Raw genomic sequence first — 13,813 nt, 5'->3', positions numbered from 1 at the left:
AAGATCTCTAGACGACAAAGGTGGATAAAGGCATATTTTAAATTTATAGTTTGATTGGAATATGTCTGTTTTTTGAAATATTGTATCCTTTCATTTTGCTTAGCAGAGAAAGAAATGCATTTGTTTCAAGTTCTCCAGTGTTACACTGCATATGGAGTCTGGCTACTCAGGATTTCAATTTCAGATTTTATCTAAGTATTTCACATTTCTGGTCACTTATTCTGTATTTGAGGGTCTGTCAGTTCTGCATGTGTGATTAAGGCGAGGTATACTGCCAGTATGTAGTTTTTGTGTAAGGATTAATATTAAAAAAAAAAAAAAGTAGACCATTTTCTTAGTAGGAGATATATTGGTGCTCTAGGGCTCACTGCAGTATTTGCAGTGCCACGCTTTCATACATAGGGTTATTGCTGTTTTTTGTTCCGGGTGTTAGTGCTGTTTGGGGATGGCAGGTTTGCATCATAGGAGCAGAGTTTGCTTTTTGTAGAGTTTTTTTATGTTGCTTCAAAGAGTGCCTGTGATACAGAATGGAGTTTGCATAATTGCTGCTGAAATGATGCCTAAATTTGACTATTCACCATGTGAAAGAATATTAAGGGCAAACATCTTCCTCTTGTTCTGCACACTTTTGGGGTGTTTCCATGGATACAGAATATTTGCAGAACTAGAGGTGCAGGATTTCTATAGGGGTTCCATTCTGTATAGGTTGGGGGTTAATGATCACTGTCATATGAGGATTTATTGAATATTATTGAATAATTTGGTCTCAATCTGCTGTCATTTACTGTGTTAATGGTGGGTGGCAATAACATTCATGTGTGAATGTGGAAGTACGTTGACAGCTCTGCACCTCCAAGTGTTAGGGTTGCCAACTTTCAATCGTGAAAATTCTAATCTAGTATCCATCTCATTGGCACCTATCCCCCCATATGTTAATATCCATGTGTATGTGTATTTATAGGATTAAATTAACAGTTGAAGGAGAATTTGAAGGTTAGTTTAAACCCAATAAGATCTGGAAAAGTGTGAAAATGCAGCTCTAATTTAAAAAAAAATCCAACTTATTCTATCCCTTTGGTTCCATATTTTGTTGCACAGATGTCTGACCAAGTCAAAATGGCACTTAATGGAACTCATGACTTTTTTTTTAGCATGCATCAGTCATATCATTTGGAACAGATGTATCAGTTTATTCGGAGGGGGGCTAAGAATGTTTAGCACATTTGGATCTTTAATATCTGTCCATCCCTTTCTTCCTTCCTTACCCCCCTACCCACAAAAATAAACTTTGCATAGTATATTTTGATGCAGACATCATAACCCCTTAAAATAAAAAATACAGTGACATCTACTGATTCCCAGTTTGTTTATTAACCTTCATGTATGCATATCTTATTCTTTTTATAGTACCATTACAGCCTGGGGCAAAGACCATGAAAGAGATGCTTTTGAACACATTGTGACCCAGTTTTCCTCTGTACCCGTGTCTGTGGTCAGTGATAGTTATGACATTTATAATGCCTGTGAAAAAATTTGGGGTGAAGACTTAAGAAATATAATTGAGTCCAGAAGCCCAGAGGCACCACTTATAGTACGTCCCGATTCTGGAAATCCTCTTGATACTGTATTGAAGGTAAACCATACATTTATATTCAAAAATGTTAAGTTTGTATTGTGATTTTTATGTAGCAACTACATTTCATCCAAGGTGACGGTTGCACTTAAAAGTGGGCTATTTTTACTTGGTCATAAACAATTTTAAAGGTAATTTGAACACTCATGACCAGTGCATATATTCCTCATGGACACTTTACTCAAGGGGGAAACATTTTAGTCAGGTTTTAAGGACAGAACTTCTCTAGCTGCAAGTGTATAGCTCATTGGTTTCCAACTCTAATTAGAATCGGCTACTGTTAGGTGCAGGACCTGGGGTTTCTTATGCTTTAATTCCCCCAGTATAGTCCCAGCCTTTGCAGCAAACTGTCTTCTGCCCCCCCTCCCAATAAATTCAGAATGAATACATGGCAGATTTTTGAAAACTCTGATAGTTGTGGCAAACTTGCATAACTTTATATGCATTTGATTATCAGTATGGGGGGGGGGGTTCTTTTTTAGAAAAAGGGATGTTAGTGTTTTGGTGCTGGAAGAGATCTGAGAATGGATAAGGGATGGAAGAGGATAGAGATCCAGAGGGAGGAGAGGAAAAGGGAATGAAGAGGGATTCAGGGAGGGGGGGGGGGGAGAAGGATCTAGTAGGAATGAGCTACTCACACCACTCCCCCATACAGATTTCCATACCCCTTCCAGACCTCTGTCATGCTTTTCCAAACACACCCCTCCAGTCTCATCATAGAGCATAGCCCCTTCCATTTCCTCTCGCACTCATTGGCACTCAGTGCCTCCGAGCCTCTCAGACTAATCCCCCTCACACTCCTCACTCAGGCTCTCACTCCTCTCCCCACATCCCCTTGCTCTTTTTCCCCTCCTTATGACATCTCCCATCCTTAAAACAAAAAAACCCCCCAAAAACACCCATGTGTGTGGGGGTTTTTTTTGTTTTGTTTTTTCTGCAGGTGAGCTTTTAATTGCTGCCTGCAGGCCTTCAATAAAAAAAAAAAAAAAAAAGCTGGGAGGTTAGGTGGAGGGCTGGTTGGCCAAAAAGACAGTCTGCCATCTTCCTTCTAGATTCTCTCCCAACCCTTTTTAGATCGGGCAGCTGGAAGCAGCAGCCTGGGTGCGATATCCTCCTTCCTCTGCTGCTTTGAACTGAGGGGGCTTATGTTTCCTTGCTGTTAGAATCTATAGTCTGACCCAGGCAGCAGAGGAAGATGTGACCTGACTGCTGCCGCTCTGCTAGTCCCCCTATTCTTGCTGCCTGATCTGCAGAGGGGATGGCGAAATCAGCCAGCGGAGGAGGGAGTTTATCATGGCCACGGCTTTTTTTAAAATTACTTTTTATTTAATTTCTCTGATCTAGTTCGGCCCCATCTCTCATGGGAACTGGCCAATTCCGTGGGAAGGGCTGGATTTTGTGACCTTCCCCCCTCCCCCAGCCCAGGAATTGAGACTGTGGGGACCCTGCTCTTAAATTGCTAGTTCAATAAAAAGCCATACATTTTCACCTTGTTAACGAGTTCATGATTACTTTCAGGCCGAAACAGAAAGAAATGCAAGAGAGCGTTAGAGCGCCCGCTCTCCCGGCGCGCGCACAGGACACTGGCCTGTGCGCGCAATACAGTAAATAAAAATATTCAAATTAGGGCCTGCGGTAAAAAGAGGCGCTAGGGACACTAGCGCGTCCCTAGCACCTCTTTTGACAGGAGTGGTGGCTGTCAGCGAGCTGACACTCAATTTTGCCGGCGTCTGTTCTCAAACCAGCTGACAGCCACTGGTTCGGAAACCGGACGCCGGCAAAATTGAGCGTCTGGTTTTCAACCCGCGGGCTGATTTTTTAATTTTGATTTTTAACCTTTGGGACCTCAGACTTAATATCGCCATGATATTAAGTCTGAGGGTGTACATAAAAGCAGGTTTTACTGCTTTTTCTGTACACTTTCCTGGTGCCAAGAGAAATTAACACCTACCTTTTGGGTAGGCGCTAATTTCTGAAAGTAAAATGTGCGGATTGGCTGCACACTTTACTTTCTGAAATGCACGGAGATAACTAATAGGGCCATCAACATGCATTTGCATATTGCGGGCACTGTTAGTTTGGGGGGGGTTGGACGCGAGTTTTCGACACGCTATTAACCCTTACTGAATAAGGGGTAAAGCTAGCGCGTGAAACGCGCGTCCAACCGCAAGTTAACAGTGCTCTCTGCCAGAGCGTACTGTACTTTATCGGCCTGTTTGTGAGTAGTAAATGTTTGTTAATGAGGCAGTCTGAATGCAGTGCATATTGTTGAGCCACTTTGTTATTCCTTGATTCTCCTTGGTTATTAATATGGATGTGGTCCATTTTAATATGAAAAATTCAAAACAGGAAAGATTTTGCAACTGAGATACTTGATGCATTTGTTTCTTGCTTAAAAATACTGTTGGGACTGGAAAAGTTTGGGTGCCAAGTCGCCCAGATGCCTGAAAGTTCATCCCCTGCTGCTGGACTATTTCTAGAAGAGGCTGGAGACCAGGTATAAATACTTTCTTGCCTTGTGTATTTTACAGGTATTAGAGATTTTAGGAAAGAAGTTTCCTACAACAGAAAACGCAAAAGGCTACAAAGTGCTGCCGCCATATATCCGTGTTATTCAGGGAGATGGTGTTGATATCAATACACTTCAAGAGGTAGGAGTTACCTGAGAGTGATTGATTCCTCCAGCAGTGCCATATTAAATTGTGGGTGATATTCGTACCTAATAAACAGGGTCATTCTTTATTGTGCAATGTGCTGGTATCTCGGGTGGTGGTATTAAAATAAGGGGAAGGGTTTGCACGGCGTGATCTCCAGGCAGCACTGCGGGCAATAATGTTTTCCACATTATTGCCGGCAGCACCGCGGGAAATAACTACACCTTTTCCCGTGGCGCTATGGGGCAAAAGTGTGCCGTGCAGCTGCCCACTAGAATTATGAATGCAGAGCTGAAGCCATAGGAGATGACTGCATTGATTGGAAAACATGATGAAAAATCAGTGATGGGTTTGTTTGGTTTTTTTTGTTGTTTTTGTGGACTTTCTAGTTGCCCTGTAATCACACAGGACAAGCAGGATAGTAGTCCTCACACACAGGTGATATCAGATGGAGCCCGGCACGGAAAACTTATTGAATATTATGCTCTAAAGTTGTTGTATTAGTTCATAAATGATTTTAGTTTCTTCCGAAAATCATTTTATTTGTATGTAAAACATTATATTATTTTATGGTTTACTATCTGTACTGCCGGTTATCGTATATACCTGTTATCTGTAAAGCCTGTTGCTAATTTTTGCTAATTGTAAACCGCGGTGATGTATCTTTTTACGTACTGCGGTATATAAAAACCTCTAAATAAATAAATAATAAATAAATGTCAAAGTTTCTAGAACTTTGACAGCCTCTGAGCATGCTCAGCATTAGGATTTTTGTAAGTTATTGGTAAGTTTATTTTTGCTTCGATAAGGTGTGCTCGGTGGCTGTTGACAACCGACACCATCTAGGGAGGAGGAATAGCCTAGTAGTTAGAGCAGTGGGTTACGAACCAGGAGACCAGGGTTCGAGTCCCGCTGTCGCTCCTTGTGACCTTGGGCTAGTCACTTTACCCTCCATTGCCTCTGATACAAACTTAGATTGTAAGCCCTCTGCGGATAGGGAAATATCTACAGTACCTGAATGTGAACCGATGTGATATCTCAGATTGAATGTTGGTATATAAAAATAAATAAATAAATCTGTTTCGGTGTTGCGTCCCTCTTATTTGATGCAGACATGTCCATCTTGGGATTTAAGCGATTTTTACCCCCAGTTCATGAGGACCATGTCTATCACTGACCTCCATAATAGATGTGGCATGGCATCTGGGGTTGCGGCAAGTGCATCAAGATGACCATGAAGGGATGTAAAATCCAGCTTGATAAGATGGAGTGCCTCTTCAGGCTGGCGAAGAGTGGACCATTGGCATCGCAGGACCTCTGAGCAACACAGAGCCAGGGCTGGCAGTTCCATCGGCACAGACGGCTGGAAGAGACAATGGAGACCAGCCATCGTCTGGCTTCTCTGGGCCATAGTCCTTCCCTGGAGACAAGGACAATGACAATGTCGAGCATCGAGGGAAGCTGAAGAAGCATCAGCATCTGTCCCCCTTAAATACAGAGTGCCAGACACAGAGATGCACCAGCTTCTACTGTAATGCACCCAAAGCAACCCCACGGTGAGAAGAGCCAGTCCTTCATTGATGCTGAGGGTGCACCACAGACTCCATTAGTCCCGATACTAGCCACTGATCATCCTCCTCCTGTTCCAAAGAGGATCTGGTCCCACCTATTCCACTCCAGCCTTTATTGGCATCAGCAATGTTAAAGGAGGAACCGGAGAGGTTTGTGCAGCTGGCTATCTAAAGCAATGTACGGCATCGGCGTCACGAGAGACTGTGCCGGCAGTGCCTGAGCTGCTGCTGGAATACCTGCACGCACTCATTGGCAGGTACCGACCCAGCTGGTGTTTGGTTTCTGGGACGACATTAATGTCCTGCAGGGCACCACCGCAGACACCATCTGCCGTTCCGGTTGTTGCCAGTTCCTCGGAGGAAGCTCCCCCCAGACCAGCAAAGGCACCAGGGCCTATGGCCCCATGTCCAGTTCCATTGGTGACTGCACTGCTGGGCAAAGGCTGAGTGCCCCATCTCTAGCTCTTAACAGAAGAGATGATGGTGCCTACGACCCCTGGGGGATTGATTCATCAGGAGTCTCAGACAATGCTTGTGATGGTCTCTCCTCTGTTCCCTCTCCTCCAGAGGAACAAACTAGGTCCCTGCCAGAAGACCTCTCCTTTAGAGGTTTGTCAGGTTGATGGTGGAAGCCATCCCCTTTCAGTTAATGACTGAAGAGGGCTACCAGGCTCAAAATCTTGGAAAGCTCCACAAACTGGAGAATATCAAAGGAGATTGTGGCAGTCCCAGTACACGAGATCCTTGTGGAGTTACTATTGCATATGTGGGAACACACCCTCACAGTGCTTCCTGTGAACAAGGAGGACACAGTTTCTTGTCCAGAAGGCTCTCTGATTTGACAAGCGTCAGCTGCCCCACCAATGGGGGGTGGTCGAATCCACTTTCAAGAAGGCGAAGTGTTCTCAGCCCCATTCTTCGGTGCCCCTGGGGAAGGATAATAGAGCGATTAGATATGTAAGCTAGTTTAGGAGTGCAGGGACTTGTCTGCTACAGGACACTTTCAGTTGCCCTCCCACTTTACATCATGATCCTAAGCTCAGGAAAAAGACAATGTTCTCCTCAGACTTGGATTTATCTTATTTGTCAGGATTTAGCATTTAGAATAGTGGTTTTCAACCTTTTTTCTGTCAGGACACACCTGACAGATGGTTTTCACATGCATGACACACTGAACCCATGATCGTCACGGGGCTAGATGTAAAAGTACAGTTTGCATCCACGGGAAACCCCCCCCCCCCCCCCCCCCCCCCCCCCCGACCCACAATAATGGATGTAAAGCTGAACTACGACATTCCCCATAGAATACAACTCACCCTACAAAAAAGATGTTCTGGTGTCATCTCAGTAAAAGGAACTCAAACTCCTTCTACTACCAGGCTCAATAGCCCTACTTATGAAAAGACAGCAGTTTACCACCAATGCATGTCCTCTTGAGAAAACACAACAAATAAGACTGATATAAACACTTACATACTAGTAAAATATCTCACCTCAGTAACGCACACAGAACCGACCTAACATACTCCCAGGATCTGCAGTTATGTACATAAACTAATCCGCACACAGTTAACACCTGTATTATGGAATGCACTCAACCAGTAATAATCCTATCTATGAAAAGGCAACACTACAAATATTAAATCAGGCCCTAAAAACCAATACATCTCTATTAGGAAAACAGAACTAGCAAGCAACTATAGATCCCCACACAGAAATAATTATATAACTATACTAATAAGCAGAATAAATGTTTCAAAACAGCTATGAACAGAATAACATCCAAAAATTAAAAACTCATAAAACTATTAAAAATTCTCCAAACACCAATAAAATATTTCAAAAAAGCAGACACATCACATAATATTAAATAATTAAAATGGCAGTCAATCAAGAAAGAGAACTTAAAAAGCCACCTTTACTTACCCCCTCCAGCAGCTCACCTACTCCTGTCCTCTTCCATGCAGGCCGTAGCACATACCAGAAGCAGCAGTAGTGGCTAAGCTCTATACTCATGGTCCTCTTCCTTAGGGCCCATGACCAGTCTCTCACACACACCATACCAGTAACACCCCCCATGACCAATTTCTGTCTCTCACACACCAGTCATCTCCCAACCAGTTTTTGACACACACACCAGTCACCTTCCTGAACAGTTTCTCTCATGCCATACACACACACAGGCTTCCCACTCCCATGTTCTATCTTACTTATACGGGCTTCTCACTCCCATACTGTCACATACACCCAGGTTTTTCACTCCCATGCTCACTCTCCACATGCACAGGCTTCTCATTCCCTTAATCACTTTCTTTCACATACACACACCCCCATAACACCAGGCTTCTTACTCCCATGCTTTCTCACATACCCAGCTCTCTTTTCCTCCCGCCCCCCCCCCCCCCCCCCCCCCCAAGCACAAACGGTAGCTGCAGCAGCCTCTTCCAGCCCTGCAGGCCAAGAAAGAAGAATCCCATCAGCTGCGGGAGGCTTATACTGCTGTCTCCTTTGCCGGCTGGGTCGACTGCTCGGGGCCAATGCCGCCGCTACTTTTCCATGTGGCACTTTCTACTTCCCGCGCACTGCACTATGTATCACTTCCTGTTCCGGGGCAGCCGCGGGTGCCACAGCTTCCTCTAACAATGCTGCCATTCCCATTGGGCTTGAACGTGCTGTGAGCCCGGGAGCATGCGACACACCTGCCGGTGCTTGGCGACACACTGGTGTGTCGCGACACCGGTTGAGAAGCACTGATTTAGAAGATGTCTCTAACATCCTAGCTACTAAGCACCAGTCTATCCTAAAAGTTCTGTATTATGGGTGAGTTCACATATGCCAAAAACCTTAGCCTGCTTAATCCATAATATATCTGGCTTGGTAGTGTGTCCCTCAGTGCTCGCTCATGTTCCCCAGCCCACCGATAGATGGCACAGGCGGCTCCTTGGAGGCTCAAACACGCCGTACGGCAGCCATATCACAACACCAGCTACGAGAGGCACTCCTGGGGGAATTCAGCGCTACTGCGGAATGCAGAATTTGCGCAGAATTCCTCCTTCTCGCAGATTTCCTCCCTTACCGGAAAGAAAGCAGCCATCGCGGGACATGCAGAAAATAGCAGAAGAAACCTTGGCATGCTGCGAACAGAGCGTGTCCTGCAGCACACGCGCCATTCGAAAAGGGAAGGCCCCGTCTGCCGCGATTGGCGCGTCCAGGCTTTCATCTTCGCCGTAAATGGAGCATGTGCCGCGGGACATGTTCCGTTCGCTGCTAATTTCTGCTCAAGGCGAAAATGGAAGGCCCCCCGTGTGCTGCAAACGGCACGCCGGGCCTTCGTCTTCACCGCGAACGGCGTGGGTCCCGCAGCATGCCAGTGAGAGAGAATGTGTGTCGGGGAGGGTGAGAGAGAGTATGGGGGGGGGGGGGGGGAATGCCGGAGAGTGTGTGTGTGAGAGGGTGTGACAGAAAGCATGGTTGGGTAAGAGAGGGGTGGGGAGGGTGTGAGAGAGAGCATGGGAGGTAAGAGAGGATGGGTGGGGGAATGCTTGAGTGTGAGTTTCAGAGAGAGGGAGCCTATATGAGGGGAGGGGGATGCTGCTGAGAGAGAATGTGTGTGTGTCAGAGGAGAGGGGGTGTGGGGGAGTGCGGGAGACAGCTTGGTAAATAAACTTTGCCAGCCCTGGCTTTAGCAAATGTGCTTCCACGTCCCTTGCCCTGGATGAAAACAATTTCATTTTTCCTTATCAGCTAAGGCTTCCATACAAGAGCATAAGTGCCAATAAATAGGCTCCCCGCCTGGGTGTAGAACAGGTACAGTTGCTAGTAAATTAATACTTGTGGCTAACTTACTTATCCCTGGTCCCAACTTCAGGCAATCTCCCCTGCTTACCTCTGAAGCAGACTCTGGCTGGAGAACGTAGACAGGCGAGGAGAGCCACCAGCTGTCTGGGGGCTTGTTTCTGGGTTGCTTCCCATGCTGGCAGAGCTGTCTGGCTGCTCTCTGCTCCCTGTCGCCTCAGACTGCTCATTGCCATCTCTCGTCAGGGTGCTCTTCCTTTCAGGGTCACTTTCCGCTTCCCCTTCGCTTCCTTTCTCAAATTTGCCCCCTCCCATCTTATACTGTCCAGCTGATAAATATGCATAAGCTCATGCATAATCCATTTGGTGGGTGGAGGGTCTTTGCCGCATTGCAGGTCTCTTCTCCCCTCCCCACGTCTTCCGGAAGGGTCCTATCTTTTTTTTTTTTTTCCCCCCTCCCCATTTCTTTGCGGAGGGAGAACTGCCACATCTGTATGCCAAGCTGTTATGCTAGAGTTTTTCTCTCTGACTGCCCCCCCCCCCCCCCTTCCAATGGTGGGAATCTTTCTGACCTCTGGCCTTGGTTGGGCCGCCCGACTCAGACTAATGAGCTTAAGTTGTTGCTTTCTGTGTCTCTTCTTTTTTTTATTTAAACAGGCAGATCTAGATAACTTATCCTTCAGTGTAAAATTCTCATCAAGGCAAGGTTTCTTTTTTTTTTTCCCCACTGACCATGTCTTTTGGGGCCTGTTAGTATATGACTGCATATTTCTTGGCTATGATTCATATTTGGTGGTCTTGGGAGGAGTTTGTTCCAGGAACTATGCTCATTGCCTGTATTTCTGCCTACTAGTATACACGGGACTTCTGGAAGCAGGTGTGGGATGTTACCGAGCAGTTGCCTCAGCTGTAGCAAGACATGCTCCTGTCGCTGATGCATAAGGGCCTGGAGTGTGAAAAACACAATGTCTGCTCAACCTACTATGTTTTCAAAACAGCATCAAGGGACTTTGAAGCAGGAATCTGCTCCTGCAGACTTGCATGGCTGCAAGCCTCTGAACTCTGACCAGAGGTGCAGGAGCAACTCATTGACATGCTGTGCACTGAAGAGAATCTTTGGTAATAAGGTTAAGGGTGTGGTGGCCCAAATCCAGGACCCCACAGTGTGATCCTTCAGCAGCACTCCAGATTCATCCTCCTGTAGGAGGTCAGCAAGATTAGGGCTTAGTATCTCTTCAGGTGGAAGGACTTAGCCTCCAATCTCTTGCTCCTATCGACACCAGACTCTCGTGACCATCCCAGGCAGCAAAGAGCTCCGAAACCCCACCTGGCCCCTAAGTCAGCTCTAGGGGATGGGGTTTTGATTGGATTGTAAGGAGCATAGCCCAGTCGCCCATATCCGGAGTAATGGAGCTGCCAGTTGGGGGCAGGCTGTGGTTCTTCATAAACCAGTGGCTTCTGTCCACCTGCCATGGGTATGAATTGAACCTATTAGATGCCCTGCCAAATTGTCCCCGTCCCCCCCCCCCCCCCAGTTCATTTTTGGGCCCAGTAGCATATCAAGACAGTTGTTAATAGTACTTCCTCTAATGGTCAGAGCAGTTGAACCCGTTCCACCAGGATAAAGAGGGTGGAGATTTTACTCTTTGTACTTCTTGATGCCAAAGAAAACAGGATGACTCCATCCCGTCCTAGCCCTAAGGGCCTTGAACAAATTCATCTAAAAAGAAAAGTTCAAGTTGGTTTCCCTGGGCATCTTGATTACCCTTCTTTCAAAAAATCACTGGAAGTATCTGATTTTGTAGTGGGAAAAACAGCACTTCTGGTATTGCATGCTGCTGTTTTGGGTTTGCATCAGCCCCATGCGTCTTTATGAAACGTCATGCTGTGGTGGTGGTGCACCTTTGCAGTCTGGGAGTTCATGTTTCCCATATCTGGATGATTTAGCTGGTCAAGAGCACCTCTTGGGCAGGGGCTGTCAGGTCCATGCACTCGACCACCCAGGTGTTGGAGACACTAGGGTTCATTATTAACTACTCCACATCCCATCGCAGCCTATCACCTCAATTTAAACTTTTTGTAGCCTTGGTAGATACAGTCCAGGCCAAGGCCTTCTTTCCTCAAAGGGCCATCAATCTGATGGCCATTGTGGCAGAGATTCAACAGAGCCAGCAGGTGTCTGCTTGGCACATGAGGATGCTGGGCCATATGGCCATGATGATTTGTGTCAGTCCTTTGACATATTTATACATGCAAAAGGCCCAGTAGAACCTGAGATTGCAGTGGTGCCAAGCCATGTAAAACCTCCAGGATCACATCGAAGTCACTTCATCTCTCTGGGACTCTTTGTCCTGCGGGTGGGTAATTCCTCCTCTTCCCCCCCCCCCCCCCCCAAATCTGGATGGGGGATCTCCTTTCAAAGTCCTCCTACCCAAATTGTTCTGACCACAGATGCGTCCACCCTGGGTTGGGGAGTTCATGTAGATGGGCTTAACATTCAAGGTCCCTGTTCTACCTAGGAAAGTCTCTATCAAATCAATTTCCTAGAGCTACGGTCAATCAGGTATGTACTAGGTGCTTTCAGAGAGAGACTGTCCAACAAAGTTGTCTTGATCCAAACAGATGACACATTATATTGCTACCTGGTTAAGTAGGGAGATACAGGATCGTATCTCTTGTGCCAGGAAGCTGTTCAGATGTGGTCATGGACCCTGTCCTACGGGATGGTGCTCAGGGCTATGTACTTGGTCGGAATGGAGAGTGTGATAGCAGACAGTGTCATGCCTTCTGACCCCACGAATGGACTCTGGACCAAGGGGTTGCTGAATTGGATCTTCCACCTATGGGGCAGCCTGGATGTGGATCTCTTCGCAGTACCTTGGAATATGAAGGTTCCTTATTTCTGCTCTCTGTACAAGAAATGCACAAACTAGCCTCGGATGCCCTAGCTCAGTATTGGAGCGAGTGTTTTCTATATGCATATCCCCCAGCTCCACTGGTAGCAAAGACTCTCTTGAAGCTTCATGAGGCCAAAGGGACTAAGATTCTCCTAGCTCCTTATTAGCCAAGACGAGTCTGGTTTCCACTCCTGTCCATCCGGAAACTGCTCAGTCTGGGGATTTCCCCAGCTCTCATCACATAAGATCGAGGCAGGTTGTGGCATTCCAACCTCCAGGCCATCACTCAGTCTGGATGTTGAGAGGTTAATATTACAAACTGTAGATCTCTTGGAAGATGTCTCTGGTCCTGATGGCTTCTAGAGAGCATTCCACTAGGAAGTCTTGTGGAGGAGGTTTTCCCTGTGTTGTGTGCAGAAGGTATTAGATCGTTTCTCATGCTCCACAAACAAACTGCTTGACTACTTTCTACACCTATTGAAAGCTGGCTTGCAGATCAATCTGTTTAGTTCATCTGAGTGCAGTTGGCACATATCATCTACACCATGGTGATATGCCCATCTCTGTACAGCCTATAGTTGTACATTTCATGCGTGGGCTGCTTCAGTTTAAGCCTTCCCTAAGGCTGTGTCTTGAGACCTCTACATGCTGTTAGCTCAGCTGATGAACGCTCCCTTTGAGCCGCTGTGCTCCTGTGACCTGAAATACCTGACCTAGGTGGTCATATATCTTTTTTTGGTGGTCACTTCAGCACACAGGGTCAGCAAGCTCCAGGCCTCAGTGACTTATCCACCTTAAAGTTTTTTGGGTTTTTTTTTGTTTTTGTTTTTGGGTTTGTTTGTTTTTTTCCATGATAGAGTTCATACACAAGACAATCCTAAGTTCCTGCCTAAGGTGATGTCTGACTTCATCTTAACCTGTCTATTGTGCTGTCAGTGGCCCACTTGTGAGTTTCATGGGGGAAATCTGTAGAGCTGCAACATGGAGTTATCTCCACACATTCACTTCACGTTATTGTTTGGATAGGGACGGCCAATGCACCAGGTTTGGCCAGTCTGTTCTTCGGAACTTGTTTGAGGTGTGGAACCCAACTCTGTTACTGCCTAGGGCCCAGCATTTGAATTCAGGATGCCCCCACCGTATTAGGTTAGGACTTTTCAACTTGGAGAAGAGATGGCTGAGGAGGGATATGATAGAGGTGTTTAATATCATGAGAGTTCTAGAACGGGTTAATGTGAATCAGTTATTTACTCTTTCAGATAA

At 46.1% G+C, this 13,813-nt stretch overlaps 1 protein-coding gene across 1 annotated transcript in view; it reads left to right on the top strand.

Annotated features, from left to right (window-relative positions):
- NAMPT (nicotinamide phosphoribosyltransferase) overlaps positions 1 to 13,813 on the top strand; it is an 86,392-nt gene that overhangs the window by 60,407 nt on the left and 12,172 nt on the right. Inside the window, exons 7-8 of the mRNA XM_029615471.1 lie at positions 1,408 to 1,633; positions 4,165 to 4,284. Of these exons, the coding sequence (XP_029471331.1) occupies positions 1,408 to 1,633; positions 4,165 to 4,284 (346 nt within the window). The remainder of the gene's footprint in view (positions 1 to 1,407; positions 1,634 to 4,164; positions 4,285 to 13,813) is intronic.

The sequence above is a fragment of the Rhinatrema bivittatum genome, chromosome 9, assembly GCF_901001135.1.
Source record: "Rhinatrema bivittatum chromosome 9, aRhiBiv1.1, whole genome shotgun sequence".
Lineage (NCBI taxonomy): Eukaryota > Metazoa > Chordata > Amphibia > Gymnophiona > Rhinatrematidae > Rhinatrema > Rhinatrema bivittatum.
The sequence above is the reverse complement of the archived record's forward strand: the minus strand, read 5'-3'. Positions and strand labels throughout refer to the sequence as shown.